Raw genomic sequence first — 15972 nt, forward strand, 5'->3', positions numbered from 1 at the left:
AGAGACTGAGATATGACAATCACAGTTCAAAGCCAGCCTGGTCAGGAATATATGTGAGACTTTTATTTTCAATTAACCACCAACAACCTGTTAATGGATCTGTGGCTCAAGTGGTAGAACGCCAGCTCTGATAAGAAAAGCTAAGGGACAGCATGTAGGCCCTAAGTTTATGCTTCAGTACTGGTCCTCTTGCCAAAAATAACCTCCACCTTTGAGTCTCTTCACTATGAAAACTTCTGTGATACCTAGTATTATTCCAGTTTATAATCTTTGGGTCTTACAAAAGTTACTGCCTTGATAATTTTCAGACTGAGAGCCATGTGTTTATTCCTTGAAAAGATGTATTAATCTAATATATTCCCCTCTATCTTATACTCAATCACATTTAAGATAGCACTACAAGGTGTCTATGCAGGCTGAGGGGCTATGACTTCATAACAAAGGAGAGGTTTCTGAGAAACAGCACATGGTTCTTAAAACTTCTCTAAGCCTCAGTGACTTTTCTTCTTTTGTAACAGCCAGAAAGTTACAATTGCTTTGATGTGTAATTCATTTGTGAGCCAAGGAATAGTCAATTTTGAGACAAGTTTCTGGACCTACAGAATCTCTATTACGCATCATGAACTGCCAGTGTGACTTAAGAGAAACTCAAGTATTAAAAATACTCAGAACTTCATAAAGATGTAAACAAATGTTCTCACTGTTCTCTTTACATGTTTTACAGAGGGAAGAGAATTAATTTTCAAAATGTTACATTTATCTTATAATATTCACTCAAACACACAGGTATTTCATCTCCTAAATTGGTGGGACACATCAACAAGAGGACATGGAAAGCGAGCGGCAAAGAAGAGATGTGAGTGGTGGCAGAGACCATGAATAACAGAAGATAATCCCAAGAAAGTCCAGTCTTGGTATTGCAAAATGACTGAGCCCCCAAGTCATACCTTGTGACATCCAAAGCCTTCTGAACTTTTGCCTGCACGGATCCCAGTAAATCTGCTCCCATTTTCTTAAGCAGTTGTGTGAGAAGAACAAAAAGCCAGTCTTGCAAGTCATCCTTATGAATTATTATAAAATCCACAAGAGTCTCCAAAAACATACTAAAAACCTGGATTAAAAAAAAGTTTCACATATTTAACCTACAACTCCTCCCCAAGCCTAGAAAATATTAAAAATGCCCATGCTGGTGTTGCCCAGATTCTCACTGATTAGGTAATATTGCTAACCATGGCTCACACATTGCAGAAAAAACAGCTCACATATCAGAAAGGCAAATAATTCACTGCAGAAAACAGATAAAGGAAAAAGAGTGACACTTACTCTCTGTCGTGAATTCCACCGCAAACCAGGCCATGCAACAAAACAAATTCCATGTTAGTCTGAAATGAATTAATACCATTTTCATGCAGTTTCTTTAAAAATCCTGAAAAAGCTACAAACTGATAAAAATAAGTTTTCTCCTCCCTCAATATAAACTGTAAGTCAGTATGGAGAGAAATTATCTTTTCTGAGTTTAATCTTGGAGGTTTTACTTGAAAGAGAGGGACATACGGAAGGAGAGAGAGAGAAAGAGAAAGAGAAAGAAAGAGAAAAAGAGAAAGAGAGAGACAGACAGAGACAGAGAGAGAGCGACAGACACACACTCCTAATTGTCCTTAATATATACTATTCTTGCTCATTACCTAGCATTTAACAAATACTATTAAAGGATGAAAATGTACTATTGTGTAGCTGATGCTGTTCATTTTTGACAGCTATTCTGGTGTATGTCAATTTCAAAAATTATAAGGAGCTGGATGCCTACAATCCTAGCTACTCAGAAGACTTGGATCTCAAAATCTTGGTTCAAAGCCAACCTAAGCAGATAAATTTGAGAGATTCTTATCTCTAATTAACTAGAAAAAAACAGCAAGAACTGAAGGCATGGCTCAAGTGGTTAAAGCCATCAGTCATGAGTAAAAAAAGTCCCAGTAAGAGCTTGAAGCCCTGAATGCAAGCCCCAGTATCAGCATACACACAAGACACAAATTTTTAGGAAAGAGACTGACAATTCACATAATACTTGTGTTGCTGTATAATCATTACTGCTTCCAAAGATGAAATATTCCACAGCAGAGTATGTCAGGAACTCTCAGGGAGTTAACTGTGTTCCCCTATCTTGTTAATGAGGCTTGTTGTAATAGGACAACCCCTCCCCCAACACCTCTTCAGCTCTGGCACAGCAATTGTTCACCACTAGGGGTCTCCAGTGAGGCAGCTCAGGAGAAAAGTCAATAAACTCTGGTTGGGTTATTTATTCCTGGCTTAGATCATGGGTAACTAGCACATATTAACTAAACTGAGCCCTCCAAACTCACTGGACAAGAGCCTTCTGATGGAAACAAATTTCCTTCTTTATCCTCACATTCTGCTTCTGAATCAGCAATCTAGAGGTAATAGGTAACAGAAATTTCATCAATGTTTCAAAACCATCTAATAACCCTTATGGTATAACTCTTAGTAATTGTATTATGCTTTAAATTGTATTACTTTTAGCATTACCATGGAGAAAAAATCTTGATGATTATAATTTTGTGTATCTATGAGGCTTTTAGCTCAGTCTCTTTGGGGGTTTTTATAAATATTAATGCTATCCTTTCTAGGAGGGGCTTATTAAGAATTTTATGACATGCCAAATGAGTGTTGAGGGGGTGTTAGGGTTGAAGCATCTTGCCTTCATTCCCCCTGCACTTCTACAAATATATCAGAAGGCAGAGACTTTTTTTATGCATGATTGACATGAGGAAGGAAGAATGGATAAATGAAAAGATGGAAAGAAGGTTGGCTGAATGGTAGATAAATGTTTGATACTTCAAGGACAACTCCAATGAGGAAGCAAGGGTAAGGAAAAAAAGGGTAATAATAACTTAGCCAGAGTCTGGCCATCAGATTTCTTATCTAATAGTAAGACTTAGACCACCCTTACTAGAAAAACTTTAGTTTAATATAATCAGTCATGTCGGCATTTAAGATTTGCTTCTGCTGATTTAAGATTCTATCCATTCCCACATTTTTATTTCTATCTTTGTTTTCATCTCTCTGATTTCTTCCTCTAAACACATCTAACAGCCTTGAAAGGCTTCCCAAGTCCCAGAAACTTTTGTAAAAAATTCCTCTCTCAGCACTGTCCCTAGGGAGGTCCTTGTCCCATACTTATCAGTGTTTCCTCCTCAAGCAGGAGCTCTACCAAAAAAGCAGTGCTCAGGCTCAGTGTTACCCCATGTCCCCAGGAGAAGGGACACTGATTATTAAGTGAGTACCATCTAGCAAGTTCTCGAGAACAGCAAAATTCTATTTGGAGAAATAACCTAGTTTTTCAATAAACCTATCATATACATTCAATTTTTCTATCTTGCCTGTGAGAACAAGTTTATGTGGGATAAAAAATGTATTTTCTTCACTGCTATAATTTTAAAAATGTATATATAATACAACCTTACATTCTAGCACCTTGTCATGTTTTGGCCAAAAAAGGCACCAAGAAGTGTTTGCTGAGTGATTCTCACCATGCTAACTTTCGATACTTAAATAAGTCAATAAGTCTATAAGTATAAGCCTTACTTATAGTTACTATAAGCCTTTCAGTTTTTGAAAGATGTTAAACACACTAGTGCACTGTGGGAATTTGTTCTCATTCTTGGGCAGTATATCACACATGTCACACTGGAATGCAGAAGAGAATATGAGTAAGGCATGATTACAGACTTACCTTGCTATGGGGGTCAGCAAACATTCGGGTGAAAATCTCACATAATCTCTTCAACTCTACTCGACTAGAAGCAATATATGGAAATTAATAATTTTAAAATTTAGTAAGTCACCACTGCAACTAGTTACAGCTTTGCTTTCTAATAATCCTTTCATTTCAGTCAACTACATAAACTTTACCAAATTTATTTATTTTTTTCCAAGTTTGTATTTATGTAAAAACTAATCATCATATTTGATTCACTGTAAAGAATATGAAATCATAGATTTGCTCTCATTTTATGAGGACACTGAGCTTCAGACAACAACTTGCTCAGCTACAATTGACAAGGCATTAGCCAAAACCTTTTTACCCCAGGTCTGTTCTCTAGCTACAGCAATGAAAGGCAATGGATAAACCAGAAGACATATGTGTTTCAGGTCAGAAGACCAGGACTCTTCATCCTAAAGAAACATACAGTGCCATCTTTAAGATTCCTTGTAGATAAAGACAGTTGGTTCAATGAGCCTCCAGTAATGCTAACTGAGGTTTAGATGAGACCAATGAGGAGACCCGTAGATTTCTAGAGCCCAACCAATGGGTACTCAAAGTTGGGACCAGCAGCACTGAAATAGATTCTTGAAAAACAATCCTAACAAATTATCCTTGTTTTGTTTCTGAGAGGTCACTAAAAAGTCACTAGAGTGTCATATGATGCTTATATATCAGAAGGTGTATGGCAGATCCTCTGATACCACCTTCATGGCAGGAGTGAAATAATATAGGGAAATGGGGTAGAGTAGAACTGAAGAGGCACACTTGGAACACAGCCAATTTATTTGCCAGTGCTCACCTAGTCACACAGAAGAGAGACTTGCATCCACAGCCATAACTCTTAACTGATCTGTAAAATGATGTCTAAAGGACATGATACAGTATATTCATAGACTCTGTAATGCTCACTTCTCAATTCCCACACACAATTTTATTTATGTTTTAACATCACTGTAATTGAGATTCCTCTTATAACCAAAGATATATTCATGGTCATGTTTAAATAAACAGAGTTTCTTCTTTCTCCAGAGAGATATAAAGTAATAGTTATTGGCTTAGATCTGATGAGATTTGGCATAAACACAGTACATTTTTGATACATGTAATATGTGTTTATTTTAGAAAATATATGAAAAACAGAAACAAAGAAAAAAGAAAGGCGAATTCTAAAGATAATGTTACTATTTAAAAATATTTTTAAAATATTTAAAAAATATTTGTTTACTCTGTAATTTATAAGTGGCATACATCCTTTATGTGCACTGAAAGTTTTTAGATTAAGACTTGTATCTTTTTTTTTGTGCCGGACCTAGGGCTTGAACTCAGGGTGTGGGCACTGTCTCTGAGCTTTTCTGCTCAAGGCTACATACAGCCACTTGTGGCTTTTTGTTTGTTTGTTGTTTTTGGTCATTAATTGGAGATACGTGTCCCATAGACTTTCCTGCCCCTACAGGCTTCAAACTGTGATCCTCAGATCTCAGCTTCCTGAGTAACTAGGATTACAGGCATGTGCCCAGTAGTACCAGGTAAAACTTGTACCATTTTATCCCAAACCTTGAAGAAGAATCACCATATTAACTTGAAGCATTGTTTTATTCTTTATTTGAATTGCAAATGGTAACAAGACTCCTCAAATAGCATCTAATGGACAAATGGACACTGTAATTGAACCAAATGTTCTACGCACCTAACAAATCCTATAATATCTGCCAGATATTCAGAAGTGTCTGAAAAGAAAAGACTGTCTGTTTCTTAAGTCATTAGCACCTTCGATGCTGGCAAGGACTCCATAAAATGACTGTGAATCTCTTTAAAGCCTTGACAAATAAATTAGGACACTGAAAAGTGGCTCTCAACCTTGACCTTTTATCCTTACCTCAGTGTTCTTTGGCTCTTGAGTAAGTTCTGCAGGCCAAGAAGCCCTTCTTTCCTTTCTGACCAGTTTGAACTAGCACAGTGGTTGAGAACTTCTGCTACATCTTCAGTCTGTCGCAGATAATGGGGAATGCCACCATTCCTTGAGCCGTATGAACGCTCAGAGCAAACACTTGAGGCGTCGCTATTGGCGTCGTCATCAGAATACATTCCATATGGCTCATATCTCCTCCTCACAGGCTTCTTCTGAGAGATCCAAGGAGGAATGGAGGAGAATGAGGAGGAAATGGAAAGGTAAAATGGTCATGAGTCATATCAAACAGAAACAATGAAGAATTAAGTGTAAAAAGAGATACAAAACACATATTTGTGCTTACAGGTTGGGGAAATAAAAACAGAAAAGTTTTCTAGTGGACAAGTGCCAAGGATGGCATTCCTTGGCAGACGGAAGTGTGACCTCTCACAGGGAATCCAGTGTGCAGGGGCTTTTCAGTAACATGGATTTGATTTCTAATTCTGCTGTCACTGCTGACTTGCTATGTGAATTCACAAAAACTTTCAAACCTTTCTAACTCAATTTCTTCCTTCTGAAGAAAGAGAACACTAGCCTACAGCCTGTTTTAGGGTTAAGGGTGATTCAATGTAGAAGAATTCAACTGCTGACACACTGCAGGGTATATGTACTCCAAGCCCCATTGCAGTCCAGCAGAGTCTACCTTGAATCTATGGGTGAGTATTATTTTTTCAAGCAATTCTGAAATTGAAATGTCACTGGCAGAAATAACCCTATGTTAAAAGGTTTCTTTTTGCTTTGTTTTTTGAGACAAAGTTCTTACTATGTAATCCAGACTGATCTCAAATTCACAATCTTCCTGCCTTAGTCTCCTGAATGCTGGGATTATAGGCACATACCAGCATGCCTGACTCTCAAGAATTCTTAAATAGTATGAGTTACTTTCATTAAGGACTTTATTTACTTTTATACACAATAGGCATCTTTTAAAGTAGACTGTATAATCCTCACCCCTGATTATTCATCTCTTACTCTGAATACAAAACTAAATGACATAGTAACAGCTTTGTGAAATCAGTAATACACAGATTTTCCTAAAAGCAAAACTAGATGGTTCAAACCACACAAATGCAATTGTCTAGTAAAGGTAGTTACTAAGAATGCCAACTTGCTCAGGATTGTTCTGCCTACTGTCCCAGTATAATTTATAGCACCCTCTTTTACTCTCTATTTTTGTTTGGATGACAAATTATATGACTATCCCATTCATATGTAAAGTAGGCAAATCCATTTATGAAGTAATGACAACATAATAATAGGCACAGAACTGAATTTTAAAAAAATGAGACACTAATGGGAGAAGAGTAAAGTTTGACATTCCAGTGAATACTACCAACAAACATATGTGAACGGTGACAGATTCCATCACTAGGAAAGACATCACAGGTTCAACAATATCATAATTCAGACCAGAATTTCTAAATTCTACTATATTTTGTACTGATTTCACTAACTTCTAAAAGAAATAATACTCTCAACAGAAAAAAATAAAGTTGAAAACAAAAGTTAAAGCACTGGTACCTTGCTCCTGGTGTCTCCTAACAGCTGTAGGCAGGAAAATATTGAAGGATGGGGAAAAAGCATAGAGAATTATGTCAGAAGCATATGTGGGGATTGTTCTGGCAACAAAAGTGTACAGCAAAACATCTCTTAGCAAACCAAAAACACAGGTCAGCAAGCGTTTAATATTGAGCAGATAATAATACAGACTGCTTTCAAAATGGCATTTCTTATAGTCCTCCTATGCAATTTCCCAAACCCTTTGACATTTGCTATAATTCTTGCTGGAACTCTTCCCATACCCAGGAGGACCACTGCTAAGTTGCTGTTAATATACCTATCCCTATGAAATGTCTCTCTGCCCTGAGCTTCCCTCCTGTAGGAAAGAATTCTGTACCATTCCTGCATTTTCCTCTTCAGAGGCAGGTCACTTGGAGAGACCAAACAGGGTAGATAAAAAAGTAACAAGGGCAGCACCAACATAAAGGGAGCTGGGGATTCAGAGAAAAGCTCCAGTCAAGTAAGACAAAGCTCAAACTCTCCAGCTCTATCCTGCCTCCTAGAACTTTGTAAACAGTCCCTTATGCAAGGCTTTATCTGCCTTAACTGGAGATCCTATTTAGCTGACGCTTCCAAATTCCATTGTTTCTAGACCCTCTGACCTCCTTCCTAGAATCTCTGAATAAATCAAAGATAGATTCAGAGTGCTGCATTGGGAAGGAGAAGGGTGTCACAGAATTCAGTTCCAGCTCTTGACTCTGAAGTTAAAGCCATGGTTAAGTAATTGCTCTGCACTCTAGTACCTGCCAAAAAACAGTCCTCCTACATCTAAGGCTGATGAATAGAGCTGTCCAGGCAGTTTGCCTACTGGGATAGCATTCTGAGAGCAGCAGACACTTGTCAAAGAAATCTGACTGAGCAAAAACAAATGAGGAGAAAAGACAGGAAGAGATGAGAGCTGGGATCACTGTGGCTATAGACTGTAAAGTCTTGATGGAACATGGCTGGACTTAAATTTTCAGGGCTTAAAAGCAGGCATTGTGTGTTTTTTCTCACATAAGAATAAATCTTAAAAAAATAAAGGTAAAGCTGAAACATTTCTGAAGAACATCTATTTCAAATGCTGAGCATGTGAATAGGCAAGATGCTATTATCACCAGCTGAGGAGCCTTACAGAGTAATTTGATTGCAATTTAGTCCTACCAAGGAAGTTTTGCTAGAGCTACCATTTAAAAGTGCTCTGATCCCTTTAGCCATTAGCTATTACATTATGATACAAAACCACATTCTACCAATGCTTCACCATCCTCAGATGAATAAAGGTTAAAATTTAGGAAATATTTTAAATATTGATTGACTTCAGTTTTAAAAACAAATAAGTAAATAAAAACATGAAAAATAATCGAATAATATGGACCCACCCACAAGTGAGATAATGGGACAGATGTAAGATTTTCAAACCTCAAGCTCTATAACCTACTTTTATAGTCATGTGTTTAAGCTATGCCATCAAAGTCTGTACAGCAAGAGGAGCAACAGGATGGAAAACAGGAAATGCAGGGGCCGAGGCGGGGGGGGGGGGGCAGGGAACCATTGTGAAAAAGAAAAAGAAGAAAAAGCCAATGACATCTAAGAAGTCCAATGACATCTGGATACTGAAGAGCATAGATCAGAATATTTGACACTAATATTTTCTAGAAGGCCAATTTTCCTTGTGTGTGTGCACAGGTCAAACGCTGAGAACATAACAGTAAAACAAACTTGTTCAATATTTACACCATTTTATGGAGTGTCAAAGATGATCTAGCCAACTGACTTGGGAGCAAAGTCCTGCTAAGACAGAGAAAAACATGGATGAATCATTCAAAGAGATTCGGCACAAATGGTGACTCTTACCAAAGCATCAGCAACAGCAGCTTCCAGATCTGTACTTGTGCTCAAAACCCGCATGGCATTCACAGACCCAGGTATTCTTCCTGGCTGACCCAGCCCAAACCGGTCTATTGGAAAAGAAAAGAAAAGCAAGTGTCACTTTGATTCACATTTTTTTTCCTCAGTTCTTTGCAAGGGCTCCTGCCTCTTCCCACCAAAGTAGAGAGAGGCACGGAAAAATCTCTAGCCATTTTTAACTGTACTGCTCTTGCTTGCTCATCGTAGAAGTTAAGGTGCTCACATTTAATTCTATGGAGTCACAAAGCATTCTTTTAGTGGGAACCTGTCCTATAACATACTATTATTGAAAAGTTTTGGACACAAGAGAGGGGAATTTATTACAAAATAGAGATGAGAGATGAGCTTTGAGTTGAATTTTTTAATCTATTTGTTTTCCCTCTAGAGGCAGGGGGGTGGCCTTGATGTTTTTTCAATAATAAACCAGTTTCATGGTTTGATAAATGAGTTCTAATGCAATGTGAAACAAAAAAAATTAGAAACAAATAATGTTAAGTTGATCTCTGATGCTATTTTACTGATACAATTGTTTTAACAGTTTTTTGGTTAACTTCAGTTACTTGGGGGTACTTGTTCATCCTGATGCCTATGTCACTGGAGATAAATTGAAAAATCAGTGTACTAAAATTCTTTAAAAATCACCACAAAAAATTTAGTACTTGTTCTGCAGAAAGTTAATCATCCAGAGATTATCAGTATAAATTTTACCTGAGTCCCTTGGAGGACTTTTGTCTTTATACAGATCGACAGAATAAAAAGAATCAAAGGATTTAGAATCTAAAGGATTTAGGCCAAATTTTAGCAGTTCTAACAATGACTTAAGATTGTTAGTGAACATGGTAAATGAAAACTCCCTTTTGAAAGTATCATTTTAAGACAGCTGACTAGCCTTCCTTAAGAAGTGCTAGAGATTAAAATCCTAGAGGTAGGAAGTTAGCACAAGTAAGAGTTCACAGGAGTATTTACGATCGATAGAGAAAAAGTTGGTTAATCAATGCTTGAATGTGTAATAACCTTTGGAAGGAAAGTTTTAACATAAAAATGTTTTCCTGGTGTTAACAAATAAGATACTATTTACACAAGGAAAACTTGTATTGGCCACATTCTATTAATGAAGCATTTAGAATAAGAGGGAAGCTAGTATCCATTTTATTGAAACTGTCCTATAAAATGGTCTATTTAAACTTTGGATAGGTAATAAGATATCACTTAGAAAATCAGTAAACTTTAAAAGTGAAGTATTACATTTTTTTAAGGGTCAAGGCTGGGACTTGAATTCGTTCATTGGCTAGTACTCTACCAACTGAGCCAAGCATGCTTCCAACCCCTTACTTAGCTTTTTAAAAATATCAATTCCAAAGCATCATATTTTTCCACCATCAAACAAAGGAGAAATAATTTAAACACTGCTAATCAACAGTTCAAGGGTCACAAGTTTTTATACAGAAACAAGAACTGTATGTTAGACTATCCCCTTTTTTAATGCATTTCTGCTCATTCTAAATGTCATCTTGATACATCACATTACAAAGGTGATTTAATGTGCTTTATAAATTAAACAGGACCACAAAACAATTATACTTATGTATTTATCTACAAATACTTTATTAGTTAAAATATGAAGCAAATATAAATTTGAGATTACACAGTTTTATAGATTATCTTGTTCATCTTTTTTTCCATTAAAAAAGGGTAGATAGCAGGGGATTCATGAATAACAGAATGAAAATAATTCAGTTATAAGCCATTTATAAGGTATCCAGCATAAATGTAAATAAAAGTCTAAAAAGAAAAAGAAAAGTAGATCTCATGCCAGCAATTCTTGTTCCAGGGATAAAACTGTTTTTTCCAGATACCAATTAAAACTTTTAAGAACAATGCAAATTGTTTTGTGCCTTCTAGATATATACCACTTTGCAATACACCATAATCAGCTAATGTATAACACAGACAATCTTAAAGAGAGATCATTTGTCTGGATCTAAGCAAAATAATAAACTTTTGGTTTTCACCTAACCAAAATCTACTCTACATTCTCATTGTTCTGTTACTATTATGAATCTCAGGTTTCTAAGAGATATATATAGAAAGATGTGCCCTCGTTCTAGCCACTGATCTTCAGGGCAATGCATTTAATGAGAGCACATACAGTAATAATTGGCTTCATTTAAAAAAAAACAAAAAATAATAACTGATGGCATGTCACCATCAAGTCTGTGAATTAAAAAAGCATGCCTCACTTGATTGAGGACAATAGCATACAGAAATGATGGCATTACATGTAGCATTTAAATATGCCAATAAATGTTTTTGCCTCTGTGGCTAGTCAGTGGACTTTTGTGGCTGACTCAGAAGGTTTGGGGTCTTAACCTTTTGACCTGACTTGATTATCTGAATCTTGATCTTGTTTTCCATAAAACTTTTAGGATGATACATTTATTTTCAGACATAGGAAATTACACATACTATAATCTGAAACGCAAGTAACTAACTGTACCTAAAAATAATAAGAACCTGACACTAATAACTAACATTTCAAAGCATGACGGGAGTGAAGATTTCGGAGACAACTGACTCTGGGGGATGTTATCCATACCCCCATTTTCCCATCAGGAGGTTGTGTGACACTTATTTTGGTGGCTGCTCCCGGGGGACAGTGGAAAGAGGGGAAGAAATATTTTCCCTGGTTTTCATTTTGACGGACATACAAGCACTGGAGAAATGATGTTGTCAAACATGTGATAAAGCATCTATGCCTATTAACAGAACTATAAACATTCAACAACTTAAAGAAAAAAAAACAACAAAAGCACACTGGGGAGAACAAACATGAAGTGTACACATGCCAAGCGCTAGCCGACACAAATGGAAATAAATGCTGACATGGGTGGAGGAGAATGGATGAAGAAGTGATCATGCAGTTAGCACTTGTTCACCTGACTGCCCAACAGATTCAGCAGTGGAGAGAGCACTAGTGGACCTGGAATGACGTCGAGAGGCTGCAGGTAAAAGGAACGGCAACACCCACAGGATTAACACACAAGTACCAAACAAAATGCAGGGTTGCTACCAACAAGGAAGGCGGTGCTTCTCATGGCAGAAATGGTGCTGGATATGAATGGACAGCAGTGCCGACCCCCACGTTCAACAGGAGCCTCTGGCTTCACACAGCTCTTAGACACACAGGCACAACAGAGGCACTCTGTGGTGCTTCATACTAAGGATGCATTGATCCACTCAGACTCCAAGTTTAGATTCACACCATGAAGCCTCTATCAGCCATTATGGAAATATGCCACATGAAGAACATCAGGAGTCAGAGCACCGTCTAAACCCCAGAGGAGTCAGCAGGAAGATGGATTATTCATTCAGCTCACAAGATGTGTCATCAGTATGTGATGCATATGTCACCATGCACCAAAAACAAAAGCAGAGAGGTTCGGAATGTTATCTCAACAGAAACTGAATGAAAGCACAGGAAGAAGGCTCAACAACTGGAGTTCATTTTCCCAGTTAACATATTGGTTATTCTGTTGCATATTCTGTTGCATCAGTATCCTAATTATTAACAGACTTGGTGAACTGTTGCTATGGAAACAAAACTGGTGGGAAGGCTTAGTTTGCTCACAACTAACTACAGGGCCTTGGGCAATATACTCATAAAACCTCTCTGTACCTGCATTTCTGCATGGGTAAAATGGTGCTAATAATGGTACCTACCTCTCACTTGTTACTGAGAGGGTTAAAAGAGATCACACAGAAAGAGCACTTAAACCCATGCCAGGCAGAGTCAGCAGTGATAGGAACAGCTTTTGGTACTGGTGGTGGCCATAAAAGTTAAGAGTAAACTCCAACTTACACTTAGACACGAGGACATTAATTTATGAGCCAATATTTATATACATGGATGAATTCATTAACCTAAAGAAATCAAGGCTAAACTCTATCTTCATAAAGAAAGGGAATAAATTTTAGAAATACTGATGAAATCAAGAAACTGATGTACTAGTTCTATTTCCATACAATATGCAGGTTTTCATTATCTCAGGAAAACCACCAAGGATTTATGCTTCCAAATGTTGCAGCATGGAGATGTCAGAGGCTATTCCTTGGAAAATCCTTAGGTTTAACAAAGTCGTCTGAGGAGTGTGATCTTTCATCCAACTACTACTTTGTACATATTAACCCCCACATAATTTACTCATAAAACATCAAAACATCAGCTTATTTTTAAAGTTCACATCACTTGATAAAACAAACACCTGTTCAACACACAGTATTAAATAACAAAAGTTACCTGGTCAATAAGAAATTTTTATCTGCGTCCAAAATCTCATTTCTCAAGACACACAAAAACAAAAATAAATCAACCATCTCTAACATACTTACCATTTTTCCCAAGTAAGGAGGCTGGTATGGTATTTTGTTATCTCACTGGAGCAAACTATACATTTATTGTACTAACACATCCAGAATTACATCTTGTCAGTTTAAGCTGAAATAGTTTCTAAGCAATACCTGGTCTATAGGTTCCTTATAAAGTGTTCTTTTGGTTCTACTTCAACAGAATATTCTAGAGTAAATCTGTCTCATAATAAGTACTCCGTCCTATTCACAAGTAAACAAGTGGATCCACTTATGTCAAAGTCTGATTTATAGCAAGGTTCTAGAGCCCATAATTTTACTTAAGTATATGACTGTCACAATATAAAACCATCATATTACTACCACATATTAATATAGATTCACATAATTAAAATACTTTAAAACAATCACACAAATTTTACAACAATATATGCATTTGGTCTTCTATCCGCAGTTTCTGCTTCAGTGGATTTAATTGACTATAGACTGGGGGAGAAATGCATCTGAACATGCAAAGAACTTTTCTCTTGTTCTTTCCAAAACAACACAGTGTAACATTTATAGATTATGTATATTGTATTAGATGTTATAAGTAATCTAGAGATAAATTCAAGTACGCTGGAAAATGTGCCTAAGTTGTATGCAAACATTACACTATTTTGGTATCTGCAAGATATATTGGAACCAATCCTCTAGAGACAGAAGAAACAAAATTACTTTCATTACTTTTCTTTTTTCTTTCTCCTTCCTTCCCTCCCTTCAAAAATAAAGGCTGGCTATATATGTCTATACAAAGAGTAACTGGTTACACTCTCATCACACTCATAATTTTCAAAAGGGGTGAGAAGTGGCTATTAAGTGAATGAGAAAAAGAAGGATTCTTCAGAGAATGTGTAGCAACCTCCCCTGAGGACAAGAACTTTTTGGGATACTTCTTTGAATTCTCAGGCCCTAACCCCAAGCCTGGAAATCAATGCTTAAGAAACATCTTGACGGGCACCAGTGGCTCATGCCTGTAATACTAGTTACTTAGGAGGTGAGATCCATGAGATTCTTATCTCCTATTAACCACCAGAAAACTGGAAGTGGCGCTGTGGCTCACGTGGTAGAGTCTAGCCTTGAGCTGAAAGAGCTCAGGGACAGCGTCCAGGCCCAGAGTTCAAGACCCATGACTGACAAAAAACAAGAAACAAGAACACACACAAAAAACCCAAACATCTTTTGAGTATTTTCTATGTGCATAATCCTTAAGAGGCCTCACAAAAAAACACTTAATATGTGTTTGAGAAATACATGAAAGATCCTGAATTTCCAGAACAACTTTCAAATGAAGCAAGCTTGAAGTCAAACCTGGATTTAAAGACTTGACTAAACACCACTTAACCTTGTGACTCCGAGATTATGGACTAATTTCCCGAGAGTCTGATGATGATAATGACTGTTCCAGAGCATGTGCAAGGACCACAAGCTGTATGCCTACATTGCTCTGAATGAAGCAGGTACGCATGAGCACTGCTGCTGCTGCTGCTGGACACAAGTTTTAGGTACAGATTAACTCAAAGACTTTTGGAAAAGGAATGGTATAAAAAATCTGGCCCAAAAGGCATTCACTACAGCATGACTACAACAGAAGAATGAGGGGATACTTGAGTTCACTGGATCCACATCCTCCGTGGTGGTAGCAGTAATTATACATTTCAACATTCTGGGTTGTCACCAAGCTAGTTAAGCAATCCTGTTTACCCAAAGGGCAGAAAAACAAGATGTGACCACTCAGTTAACTCAGGGTTTAATTAGTATGTCAAGAACTCTGCATTCCTTGCCTTGTCCAGAGACCACACGCCAGAATCCCAAACGCTGCTTCTACAGACAATTAAAAAAAAATACTACAAGTATAAAAAAGAAATGTCAAGTTGCTCCTAGGAGGCAAAAGTAACCAACAGATTGTTTACTCAGTTAACAGGTTGTTTGGAAGGTCAAATAGTAGCAAGAATATATAGATACAGATATACAGATATATACATAACTTTAAAAGGAAAAATTACTAGTTTATTCAGAAAAAAATCATTGATGTCCTGATTTATTAAAGTTGCTGTGGAGTAGCCGACATGCACTAGGTAAGCTGGTAACTTAGGGATCATGCTGGCAGGTAGAATAGCTCACACCCTAAGGGGAGGAATCACTAAGACAAAGGAATTGTCTAGCAGAGCTCTGGAATCCGCTGCCTACTTCAGTGTTGAACCTATACTTACATGTTGACTACTGACAATGGGGGAAAAGATAGCAAATCAAGTGTGTAACATTAGCAGGAGACAGACAAAGGCAAAAGGGAAGACCTGTGCTTCTGCTTTAACATCCTCTCTGCAAGTGATACAGAATTCAAAGATCATTTTGATAGTCAAATTGTGAAAATTACAGACTACTG

General features: G+C 37.1%; 1 protein-coding gene across 3 annotated transcripts in view; it reads right to left on the reverse strand.

The window, feature by feature from the left end:
- The window catches only part of Clasp1 (cytoplasmic linker associated protein 1), a 280309-nt gene that overhangs the window by 59105 nt on the left and 205232 nt on the right, over positions 1-15972 (reverse strand). For all 3 annotated transcript variants that reach the window (XM_013020693.1, XM_013020692.1, XM_013020694.1), the window contains 5 exons: positions 9129-9232; positions 5661-5905; positions 3752-3815; positions 1324-1326; positions 948-1111 (listed from right to left, as the gene is read on the reverse strand). In XM_013020693.1, the coding sequence (XP_012876147.1) occupies positions 948-1111; positions 1324-1326; positions 3752-3815; positions 5661-5905; positions 9129-9232 (580 nt within the window). The remainder of the gene's footprint in view (positions 1-947; positions 1112-1323; positions 1327-3751; positions 3816-5660; positions 5906-9128; positions 9233-15972) is intronic.

This window comes from Dipodomys ordii, unplaced genomic scaffold, assembly GCF_000151885.1.
Source record: "Dipodomys ordii isolate 6190 unplaced genomic scaffold, Dord_2.0 Scaffold52, whole genome shotgun sequence".
NCBI lineage: Eukaryota > Metazoa > Chordata > Mammalia > Rodentia > Heteromyidae > Dipodomys > Dipodomys ordii.